The sequence below is a fragment of the Acanthaster planci genome, linkage group LG18, assembly GCF_054643075.1.
Source record: "Acanthaster planci isolate LZ-2023a linkage group LG18, COTS_SCS, whole genome shotgun sequence".
Taxonomy (NCBI): Eukaryota; Metazoa; Echinodermata; class Asteroidea; order Valvatida; family Acanthasteridae; genus Acanthaster; species Acanthaster planci.
In genome coordinates this window covers 12,343,906-12,356,278 of record NC_141794.1, presented here as the reverse complement: position 1 = coordinate 12,356,278, position 12,373 = coordinate 12,343,906, and the positions used below count along the sequence as shown (strand labels likewise).

The following is a 12,373-nucleotide window of genomic DNA, read 5'->3' as shown; positions in this document are numbered from 1 at the left end:
TGGAAGTCCAGGCCAAAAAGGTCTCCCGAACACCAAGCAGCCTAACTATTGATTACACTGTCTTTCACGTTCGTAAAAACGTCCATCTGTTTCTCAAAGCTTCAACAGTAGTGAGCTGAAAACAATTCATAATGAGAGTATGTTAAAAGTCGTCATGTTTGTCAACGCTGCAAAATGTAGAAAAGGAATAACATTATTCTACCATCGATTTGCATCCCGTCAATTAAGGACATGTATGTCGGGTACATTCTACATGGCTATGGGAAATTGTCAGTAAATGCTCCTGATGACAACAACAATTAGCCTCAATTAAAGGTTAAAGGTTATTTTTATCTGTTGTGGACCCGCCCGTGCTTTGAAAAGCTCCCAGTTTGCTCTTAAAAATCTAAATCCAAATTTTTAGCATACCGTTTGGCAATTTGCCAAACACTTCCCACGCCCTACAATTTAAAAAGAAACCGTGGAGCTTGAGCAAAATTGCATTATTTTTGTCGGACGGGTAGCTTGGCGCTCATCGGCAAGCCCCCACCCCCATAAAAAAGTAACTCATCCAAAAATATTCCTTACCTTTGACCCGACCCATCTCGGCCGGTATTCAAACGGAGCGTATTGTTAGCAGCAGGTGTGTCTCACCTGGAATGTTCCTACTGACAGGTGACGTGGTGCACCGCAGCGACGCGATTGGACAAGCCATTGGAAAAAAAAACAGCTGACGCAGGCACTGATATGTTAATTAGAAAAATAATGTGAAGATATTGGGAACATTCGAGACAGTTGTCACGAAACCCTTTAAGGTGAAAGGTCGGAAACTTTCAAAAGTCAGTAGAGTTTGAATCTGTGTTAACATTCAGTGGCGAACATTAGAAAGGGATGGTGACGGTGATTCAATTTTAAGTCATTCCCCGTGTGAATATTCTAAACTGTGACTTTAATGGAGGTAAACTTTGCACAAAATTCGTTGACACCGATGTGGAAGTCGGCATACTCAACTAAAAGCAGTGTCGACCGATCTGTCATTTTCAATGTGTGTGCAGGCGCGCATGCGTGTGAGCAGCGCCATAGAAATTTACATTTTAATAACTTTACACAAAAAATCCGTCAGGGCAGAATAAATGAAATTTCTGCACGTCCGAAAAAAGGAACAATTTGGAGCCCCCAATTTCAGAACCTGTTTTATTTTAAAGCTGACTTTCAACTTGATGTGACAGGTTTTGTTGGGTAAACATTAATGTAAGTTCCCAAGGGGAACCTACATCTCGGCAAACATGAAGCCAAAGGCCTTGGTTTTAGGTTATGTGGTTTGTTGTCGTGACGGTCAGAGAAAGTGATGAGATTAAGTCAATGTCATCGGAGACCGCCCTCATTAACAGGAAAGGAACCCGAGACCGATCGAGAAATTCAGGAAACTGGTCATAATATATACTGAAATGAAAATAAACGAATCTAAATTTACGAATGTGATTTGCTTTTCTCTTTCTTCAGAGTGATTTTTGTTTTAATTTTGAAGGTTCCATTTATTATTATTTTATGAATAAACACTGACCCAAAGAATCAGCTCCCACAAGTAACAATGTGCAGTATTAACAAGAACAATTTGTTGAAAAAGTGATTGGGGAAACAGTAAATCAGACGAGCCAAATGCATTTTTGATTTTTAAGAAGATTATGTGCTCTTGAGTATAGAAGGCCTTGCTTCCTGTAATTGGACGATGTTCCTGAGTTTCCAGTCACTTTGATAAAATGGAAACATCAGCTTGAAGAACTTCCTACTGTCGACTGCTGAATGAAGGCTTTCACCTCATCGTAGTTGAGAAATGGGACTCCATTGCCAAAAGGCAATGTCAAATACAATAGCACTACTTTTAAGGCACTGCAGCTTTGGTTATGCCAGCAGTCTGTGCTAAAATATGTCAGAGTCGAGTTGTTACAGAATTCCTTGCTCATGGAGACGCTTGTCACATTTTTACCGATTTGTTTTCATGCTTTGTGACGTTTCGTTGAGAGAAATCGTCACTGTTTTCGTGATGTTTTTCTTTACCCAGTGTCTTGTCTCTCAATTTCCTCACAGATGGCCTGTCAGGCCAGAGTTGTGTGTGATCTCAATGTTCCTTGCAGTCTCATTTTATCGAAACGGAGTGACAGCACGTGAGTATTTCTACTCTATAAAGGTCAAAGAGTGAAAATCTCGCTCTCCAAAAGAGTAATGCCCTTAAGAAAACACTCTAAAAAAGAGTGAAAGCCACTCCAAGAGAGTGAAATTTCCACTCTGCCAAGAAGCCAGAGTCTACTTAAAAAGGAATGAAAAGTATACTTAGATGATTAAAATACGTTTAATACAAACCAAATCTGATAACATATCAGAGCCAAAATTTGAAAAAGTGTCAAATTGTTACAGATTGAAATTCAGAGGTTAGCAAAACTGGCGACCGTGTTGCTTTGAAAGCAGCATTGAATTTAGAGGTTATATAATTGCAGTCTAAAGAATCCGTGTATGTATTTTGGATGGAGTATAGTTGAAAGGAAGCTGCATATTTTATTACAAATAGTTCTGAAAACGATATTATTTATATAAAAATAATTGTTTTCACTTACAAAGTAAGTTTTTTTTGTTAGTGCAAGCAATTGGGTCTTGGTGCAATAAATGTGTATATTTTGTCAATGAAAAATATCAACCATTGTCTCAATTCTTGATACAGTTTCAGGAAATGAAAATTCTTTCGAACTCTCATGTGTCACCATTTAGCCCTCAAGACTAAAAAGAAAATTCCGTTTTAAAGGAACCGGTCATGGAGCTAGAAAAGCCAATGTTAAGAGCTCCCGAATGCTTGATGATCTGCCCTTAAATTAATGATCAAGAACCGAACTTGGAATGAGCAGAAGCTTGTTTGCCGCGGGCGTCCCGGGTTATGTGTCCAGTTCAAGGGCGAGCCGAACTCAAGCTGCCAGAACTGGTTAGCTGAGGCGCGACAGAATCGGCAGAGCCTCACAGACATTGAAGTTAACCCTGTTTAGGTGGAACGTGGGATGGGTTTGTAGTGGTCTGTGCTCTAAAGCATTCGACCTTAAATTTGACTGGGCCAGGGTCCAAATTTGCTCACTCCCATTCTGGGTCCAAAATTGACACCTTTTCAGGCTACAATATGACATTCCACACGTCTTTTGAATCTAAAAAGTGTCGTGGTAATGGATTGCGAAAGGTTAGAGCCCGACTTCGGATCAATTCGACCAAGGAACTTGTCAAGAGGAGCATTGATTTCAAAACTATATGCAGTAAATGCCAAAGCATTACACTTGTTATCAATTTTCAGATATAAGCATTGATGCGTTTATTAAAATCACATTTACAGATTTCCATTCTAGCTTTATAGTGTTGGAAAACTGCATGATATTGACATTACCATGGTGTGTCGATTTGATGAAACCTAGAAAAAGGGAGCCCATTCGTGGAGGTGTTTTGCATGTTAAGTTTCTTTAGCTTACCGGTATTTACTAAAGTACGATTCCTGCAGTACAATAACATGGTAGGCTGATTTCCGTTATGTCTAATGTGTTGCTTTTCCTGCTTTGCTGGCTTCTATCCTTCCCTCTTCTTTCCTCTCTATGCCTTCAACTTCCTCCTATACCAATTCTACAAAATGGTAATCTGTTTCCTCTACTTTTCCCCACATCCCTATCTCCATCTTTACCTACCCTTATCCTCGCTTCAAATGCTGCCGATGTCCTCGGTCGACACTTCATCACCAACGGATGAACGTTTTGGCTTTCATCTGACGATGACGCTTTTGGTCCAAAAAATAACCAACCCCCAATTGCTGCCACCTTCCATTGTGACGCCGTGCCGGTGAAACCCTACCAACCGGTCGTTGCCAACCCAAAAATCCTCACCCATCCTGCTGTCAAAGATGCAACCCTTCATTCTTCACCACCACCATCATCACATCACCATCATCACCACCATGACCTTGCTTTGACGCTGCTATACCGCTTGCAACCATAAAAACTGTTTCCAAACTGCACAAAAGGAGTTCAACTTCCCTTGTACTTGGCAGAAACATTGGAGACGCTGGAATGCCCGGATGACATCAGGATCGGGGAAAATGACTTACCAGGTCAGCTCAGAATTGTCTAACATTTGTGGTCAGGTTTTGTTTCAGCAGTTCAGTCCTACGCGACTTCAAATTCTCCAATTTTAATATGATGAGCACACAGGGTAATACAATTTGATGGAGTCGTCAAAGTACCGAAGTACACTCGATATTCATATTTTAACACGATGGATTTGGAAAGTATTGTTCATAATCTTGTAATAGGGTCTTCAAGACTGAGTTCGAGGCCTACAACCGGATCATAGTGCTTTCACAGGTTAGGTTCATAACCACCAAGTTGGGTTGGGACGGGATGCATGGAGTAGGAAGGATCGAATGACCGATTTCCCAATCTGAACGGAGACCGCCTATTAAAAGTGCAGGTTGTGTCGCGGTCAGACGTTACTGATCTAAGGTCAAAGGAAGGAAAAGGGGCCTGCCTGTCTTTATACAGACACGTCTCCAGCACTAATCAATATGTAGACCTACTCTATTCCTTCGCATCTGATGCTTTACCAAATATGGCTCATGTAAAATTATTGACAAAATACGAGGCTTCAGTCTTCGTAAAGCTGTGCTGTCTACAAAAAAGAGTGTTCAAATATCAATATTTTTAGCGCCTTTTTGTTGCTGTCAAATCAATAATATTGATAAATGTGATTTCCATTGACACATTTCCTCCGAAGGTTGGGATGTGATCAGGCTGTTTACATTGGACGACCAGGCGTCAGGCATTAAAGAGATCCCTGGTTCTAACGAGTATCAAACAGCTTACAAGATCAACAAGAAGAGCGACCTGGTTCGATTCCCCACAAGGTACTCTTTTGGAAGCAGATTCTGAGGATAACTGAGAAAACGTTTCCTGCCATGGTCTGTGTAATTTATGGATTTCAAACATCGAGAACTGATCATGGTAAACAGCAGACTTTTTTATTGCAGGTCTCTAAATATGTTCTTGAGTATAGATTACCTTGGATTATCTTTTTTCGGCATCAGTAGGATTTTTGCCTACCTCTTGGAGTCAAGCTCACCAATCTAGAGTGGGGTCACCCCCAACTTGAATCAAGCTGACTGGTTTCAGTCAGTTTGACCCACTTGGAGTCAGAGTGACCCACTTTTCTTGCTGACTAGCGTTCAGTCAGGCTGACCCGCTGTGAGTCAGAACTAACCAAACCATTAGCCACGATGCAACCCACACTGACTTCTTCATGCCCTCCACAGCGCACTCTTCCCGGACGGTCTTCCCGATGAGTTCTCCTTCGTCTCCACCTTCCGGATGTCCCCGGCAGCTCGCCGAGAGGACTGGCTCCTTTGGCAGATCAGGGACCCTGCCAAGGTGCCGCAGCTTGCCTTCAGACTCAACGGTGAGCAGCGAGCACTTCAAATAGTCTACGTGGACACAGAGAGACAGCTACAGAGTGTCAGCTTTAGGTATGTTGCCATTTTTTTCCAGAAACCCCTTCAATACTCCTTGAACCATTTGCAGATCGGTGGAGAACGGGGCCATAGCCATAGTACAGAGAAGGTTTCAGGATTTTGAGCATTTAAGGGAGGTTTGGGTGAAAGAAGAAACGTTAAGTCCACTGGTTCTCAGAAATTCATCGACGCACAGAAGTTATCTCCTACGTGCTACTGCGACCTCAGCAACACCTTTTTGGCCTCTTTTAAAAAGGAGAACCATTTTGCACTATCTCACTTTGCTCTGTTTTCCTAAGCGTGTGAAAAGTCTACAGTGAGTCCCATACCTCAGGTAGGCCATAAAGATTACGTCAAGAAGTTTGGAAACATTTAACCCCCCCAAAATGCTGCTTTCTACCGAGAAATTAGGTTGCGAATCCACCCTTGCTTTGAACCTGATTTTGCTCATCATTAAGAATATAAAGGTACAGACCTTTATCACGATGTTGCCACGTTTGTCTTGGTCCCTGCAGACACATTGGCAATAGTAATAGAACTCCACATATTGATAAAAGGGAACAGACTATTTCTCCTACCAGCCCCAGTTTGGTTACATTGGTTCGAATGGTAGAAGAGCAAGAAGGTTACTCCGTGATACAGGTGGATCTGGTCTTCCTGGCGTTTTGTTGAAGTCTATTCCTTCTTATCTTGTCAGGGATGTGGAGGAGCTGTTTGACGGCGATTGGCACAAACTGCACATTATCATCCTGAACGACCGAGTGACCGTGTTCGTCGACTGCAAGATCGTATCGTCGACTCTGATTTCCCCGCGCGGCGTCGTGGACTACAGCGGGAAAATCAGCATCGGCAGGACCCTCCAGGACGACCAGCCGGTTCCGGTAATGTAGTGGTGGTTACTAGACCTCTTCATCTCAAAAGGAAGAGATCACGCGGTTGCATGACGCAGTCGTACACCTTGCCCTCCATCTTTGATCGCCCTAGTTCAAAACGAGGCTCATCAGTGTGAAGTCGTTACACCTTACTTACCACAGACATTATTATAATGGAAGTCAATGGAACCTGGAGTAAATTGTAATTAGTGAAGCGTGTGCATGCACGTGACGCAGACACTAACGTACAGAACAACATAAAGGGTTGTTCTTTTATTCCGGAGGAAAGCCTCCTTTGTGCATACCCCGTGGAACTATTACTGGCCTCCAAGATGGCATCCATGCAAACCCTCTATATTCTTTGTCTCGTCTTCTTGCTTTTCTTTAATTTATTTCATGTCAGGGCCGCTGTCTCATACGGTGGTGAATCAGTAAAACGAATAATTTACTTCTTCTGTTTTTCACGAACACCGATTGAGTTTTACTCTGCAAACACTGGCCGTGGAATCAGTGTTATTTACCGATGTCTGCTCTCCTCGATCTTTGTGCAGTTCGATTTGCAATGGATGATCATTCACTGCGATCCGTCGAGGCCAGAGCGAGATAACTGCGACGAACTCCCGGTAAGAATGACGGCAACTGATCTGCTATTTAGCATCGGTAAAAAGAACAATCAAGACACTCCAAATCTTAATTGAATTACGGAATTGCTCATTTTGAGATCCTGTTTTTAAATGCACTTATATTCAAACTTTGGAATGAATGTTGCTTATAAATACGTATGCCAGGATATTTCAACGATTTTTCTGTCTGTTATTTTTCATCTTGTAGCCGAAGACAGGCCCGGTAAGTTATATTTGAAATAGTTTTGTCCACTTTACATAAGCTTCAATGAAACATCCTTTAAAAATTTTCCCTTTATATACGATATACATAGAGTTTGCAAAAATAGAAGGAAGACAGGCGAAACTTGATGTTCTTTAATTTTTCAAGCATGTGAAAAAATCACTTTTTTATCCATGGTGACTAGTGCCTGTAAATATGGACTGAAATCAGTCTGTTGGACTTTAAGGTTTACCATTAACCGTTGGTGAAGGAGTTACCAAGGGGTTAACGCAGTGCATCAACGAAGAATAGGATTAATACATGTAGGCCTACCTGGTGATTGATGGCACGATAGGAGTAACCTCGCGAGAGGAATTCCGATCCATTATCTAACTTGCTGTTGTATTGTCACCATTATTTCTGTCACCTTACGGAGTTTGCTCATTTCTTGATTTCAATTTTTGTTTGGGGGGTCAGACTCCTGGTACTTGTGAGCAGGTGTGTCCACCGGGACCAGCGGGTCCAGAAGGACCGACGGTAAGCCCCAAAAATGAAAATATTTAAGACTCACATTTTAAAGATTTACTGCAATAAAGCGTATTTCTAGTATGCAACATTCAAAAGAAGTATGTAAATATACAAATTTTGTCTTGGCATGGAATTTGAAATATTGACACAAGAATAAAATGTATTGTACATTAAAAAAAATCTTTGTTCAGAGAATCTATGGATTGTTTTTTTCAGCTATCTTAATCAGTTTTTACTTATCACTTTTAAATTCAGTTAATTAATTCGGTTTCCAATTTGATTTAAAGTGAACAGTTTTAGTAAGTCTTCAGTAAGACAAATCTGCTTTATGTTCATTGTGGCCATACTTGGTGTGTTGATAGGGGGCCCCGGGAGCACCAGGTCGACCAGGGCGAGATGGGGACCCCGGCCTCCCTGGCCCAGCTGGGCCGGTAGGACCACGCGGTGTCGACGGATTCCGGGTAAGTATAGGCAAGCCAGCGGAAGATCTTAGAAAGCATTCCCATTAACGAAGCGTTTTCTTTACATACGTCCAAGTCGTGGCATAAGCGAGTCAATGTTAAAGTGACAGAGATGGGATAATAGGAAGTACAATAAGTAAGAACAGAAAGTAATGAAGATATTTACACAGTGCACAAATCGGAAAAGACGGAGGCATTTTTACAAAGCATGAATTTGCAAGAAAAATACAAACTCAAAAGTTCCAACTTAACGGTCCACTCTCACTGACCGTTCTTCAATTTTGTTGAATTTTAGGAAATGTAGTTTAATGGTTGCGGTTTTTAAAACTTTTATCTTTTTTTACTCTTTTCACAGGGATCACCAGGCTCGTCCGGACCACCTGGACCACCAGGCCCACGGGTAATATTTTTACCGTTTCTTATTTTTTTGTTCCTAAAAGTTTTAGCTTGTATAGAATCTTTTTATCTGCTTGTAAAATGTTTAATACTTACTTCCGAATTCAAAAATAAATAATATTTTTTCTTCAGGGTGACCCCGGACCCATGGGCATTGATGGAGTGAATGGATCTCCAGGGGAAAAGGTAACGAAAACGAATAAACTATTTCTGATGTTTTTCTGGGATCTCTACAGTTTTTATAATCAGTGCTTATGTATTGTGTCTAAACGTAGATAATTGATAAAAAAGTGATCAAAATCAAAATAAACACATGTATAAGGTTCTACGATTTGCCCACCAAAACTAAATGTGGTGTCCGTAATGTTATTTATTGAGCGAAAACGGTGTTGTGACTGATGTTAATCGGTTCTTAACTTTAGCCTCCAAAATTCCATTTTTAGACTTGAGATGAGCGACCCTCTCATTCCTGGTCGATTAACGAGTGGTTTCTATTTTGTTAAAATTTACAGGGCGATATAGGTGAACCAGGCCTCATCGGACCAGTCGGTGCGCCGGTAGGTAAACCGTTGCAAACACCCGCAAAAGAGAGGACAGCAAATTGAAAAAGTAGACCAATTATCCAATGATAATTATTAAACTGTACATCAAAGGGACACATTGAGTAATATTTGAAGTCCAGTGATCTGTATCTCTCAAAGGTTTCCATACCACCGGTGGCGAAATTTAGGCCCTACGGTATTTCTAGTGAACAAACGGTTCATTACTGAGACCAGTTGTTTTAAACTGTATCTTTTCTGTTGTAAGCAGCATAGAGCCTATGTGTAAAAATCCACGGTGGTCCATCGAGACGGTGTTTATCCCTGTCGTTACTGCAGTGTATAATTGTTTTCAATTTTTGACAGGGTCAACCAGGTTTTCCTGGCCCACAAGGACCACAGGGACCTCCAGGCGATTTAGGCAGCATCCAGGTATAAAGAAAAATACATTTTATTACCTTGCACATTCATGTCCATTGTACAGGTATTACATTGCCCGTGTAATGTGATGTTTAATTTATTTGTTTGGCCCAGGATCTGATCACTGAGCTTGGTTTGCTGAAGGGAGAACAGGGCTCACCCGGTCTGCCTGGTTTGAACGGAGTTCCGGTAAGTGGACTCTCACCCATAAAACCGTCCAACCTACAGAGAAAAGATTGGCTTGCAAAAATTCATCCCAGAAATTTCCTGCCATGCATTTTGTCATTGCTGTTTTCCGATTTGGCACTATGTCACTGGCAATGCTGATCATGTTGAGTACATACACTGAGGAATGTTGTCGCCTGTACCGTAAATAGCCGACAGGTCACAGAAGACATTGGGGTGGCATTCCATTTTAGGAAAACATACGGCAGAATGTTAAATCTCCTTGTGATTGGATCACTTTTATTGTCGTTCATACCCTAGCGTTTGAAATCATAATTTGCATAGTCCTTACATCTCATACTTTTCAATTGAAATCATCGTCCAAATATAATGTTGGTTCAATTTTGATCTCCTAATTTAAAATGGATACGTTTCTTTTCGTCTCAGGGAGAGAACGGTCGCATGGGTCCACGAGGACCGCGTGGTCCCACAGGCCAAGCTGTGAGTAAAACTCTTCCTTTCAGCTAATATTTTCAGTTTTGCTTACACTTTCTATTACCGCTAAAGCATCAGAAACAGCAGGTTTTATTTTCACATTCAACTGCCGTACATCGACAGCAACACGCCGACCACAATTCTCATGAGCCCCAGTGTCTCACAGCAGCCGTAGCAGTAAAATACCCCCCACGAAAAGCCAAACTTTACTGACGACATTGGCAGGGTCACCACTGAAATATCAGGACGCATCCTGCGATTCTGACAAGGTCGGTTCTCCATCTGACGAGAAGGCATGTTCAGTTTCCTTTCTTTGACCGAGTGTGTCGTCAAAGTGACCAGTGAAGTTGAGACAATTCAGACCTTTAAATGTTGCCAGCGAAAAGTCTCTATTCCTGTTCAGAAGCAGAGTGACTTAAGCAGTTGCCGGTTGCCATAAATGCATCAGCCCCATCTTTTCCGACAGTCCACCTCAAACAGAAGCGCACCTGCCTCGGTTGGAAAGAGCCGCGTTGGACAGGAGTGCTCATTTTGAAGGGATAGCAATGTGACTGTGATGCGTGCATTTCCTATGGCCGTTCGTGAAGTAGCGAAGTTCAGTTCCGACCAAAGGAGCCTCCGTTGCTAAGAAACTAGCGCCCTCTCTTGGTTCAGCTCAAGGCCCTTTGCAACAATACACATGCCAGCTGTTCATGTGATTTTCCACCGAAGGCGAATGATATCGTCATCGTTATTCTATTCGAGGATGCAATCACTTTGTCCCCCGACCTCGATTCCTCATTTCAAATATCTCCTAATTGCATGAGTTGTGTCTTTAATTTCAAGACCATGAATACCGAAGTCTGAGGAAGGTAATCACACCTTTGTGTCTGTTTTGCTCTCAGGGTCTAAATGGTGAAGACGGCACCAAAGGTGCTCAAGGCGCACGGGGCCCAGAAGGACCGCAGGGACGTCCAGGGCCTCCCGGTCCACCCGGTACACCCGTAAGATACCAACACTAAACGATTATCGGAGGATTAGCCGGATTCATATCAATAACGTTAACTTGTTTTGCCGGGATCACTGGAAAGTTGGCTTGTATGAAAAACAATTTTAACATGCATACGATTGTACAGGTTGTGGGTTTGCCAATATGAGTGTAATTTTAGAACATTTCAATTGAAATGAATCGCACTTGTCTGCATTTAAGTAATTTTGTGAGGAAGTTGCCGCATCGTGCTAAAGGAGCCTCTGTAGACACTGCCTGTTTCAGCCCGAGAGGTGATTATCCGCTTTTTGCGTCCTGAATGAAATCATCGATTGGGCATTTTGAACACGGCTAGTGTTTACACACAGTCTTGCATCATTAAAATGACAACACCCAAATATTTATGGCTTGCTTCATTTCACAACGAGTATTTGATATAACTGTTTGCTTTATTCTCTTATGTCTGAGTTTAGGGTGACATCGGACCCGGACCTACGCCAAATATTGTGGTAAATATTCAGAGTTTCCGGTGTCTGACTCGCATCCATGTTCTTGTTTGTTAAAAACCACTGTTGTCTTTGTCTGTCTAGAGCACGGGAAGTGAGTTTACGCAACAGCCGACGGCAGTCGTGGTCAGTATGTTTGTATGACGTCATCGCTTGACCTTTCACCTGATGTCATCACCCGGAATGAATTTGTAGAATGACCCCGTACCTTTCATCACGTTCATGATTCATCCTCTTCACGCTCATAAACGGCTTAAAACCTCTGATAATCATGTGGCATAGATTTTTAGATAGAGAACGAAAAGACATCTACCTTTTGGTAGATGTTCCGAGAGGCATTCATTTTTACAGATAGGGCTATTATTTGACATAGCCATGCCAGTTGGCTCATGAGACTGACGGTAAATGTTTAATACACGCTTACAGCCATTTCCCTCCCTGAGACACACTTTTCTCCCGCATTCATCGATTCCATTGTGTGGACAATTTTCATCCGTTTTTCCTCCCGATTCCACCAACCCGTACTGTTCCCACTTACAAACTCACCAACATCACCATCATATCTGCCTCTTCACCGCTTAATATAATAGTTATAGTCTCATTTCGAGGAGCCAACTTGAGACCCGCAAATCTATCGTGACATTCCTCTGTGCCACTGGAAATTCGTTACTCTTCGGTGTTCGACAGTACATGTAGCTG

At 42.0% G+C, this 12,373-nt stretch overlaps 1 protein-coding gene across 3 annotated transcripts in view; it reads left to right on the top strand.

The window, feature by feature from the left end:
• The window catches only part of LOC110978742 (uncharacterized), a 30,755-nt gene that overhangs the window by 4,883 nt on the left and 13,499 nt on the right, over positions 1-12,373 (top strand). Inside the window, exons 2-18 of one of the 3 annotated variants that reach the window (XM_022233977.2) lie at positions 2,068-2,144; positions 4,022-4,108; positions 4,771-4,900; positions 5,306-5,515; positions 6,198-6,381; positions 6,924-6,995; positions 7,204-7,218; positions 7,675-7,734; positions 8,088-8,186; positions 8,542-8,586; positions 8,715-8,768; positions 9,095-9,139; positions 9,488-9,553; positions 9,656-9,730; positions 10,154-10,207; positions 11,086-11,184; positions 11,759-11,800. In XM_022233977.2, the coding sequence (XP_022089669.2) occupies positions 2,068-2,144; positions 4,022-4,108; positions 4,771-4,900; positions 5,306-5,515; positions 6,198-6,381; positions 6,924-6,995; positions 7,204-7,218; positions 7,675-7,734; positions 8,088-8,186; positions 8,542-8,586; positions 8,715-8,768; positions 9,095-9,139; positions 9,488-9,553; positions 9,656-9,730; positions 10,154-10,207; positions 11,086-11,184; positions 11,759-11,800 (1,414 nt within the window). Of the gene's footprint in view, positions 1-2,067; positions 2,145-4,021; positions 4,109-4,770; positions 4,901-5,305; positions 5,516-6,197; positions 6,382-6,923; positions 6,996-7,203; positions 7,219-7,674; positions 7,735-8,087; positions 8,187-8,541; positions 8,587-8,714; positions 8,769-9,094; positions 9,140-9,487; positions 9,554-9,655; positions 9,731-10,153; positions 10,208-11,085; positions 11,185-11,641; positions 11,678-11,758; positions 11,801-12,373 lie in introns of all 3 variants that reach the window. The other 2 variants (XM_022233978.2, XM_022233979.2) reach the window with 2 other exon arrangements.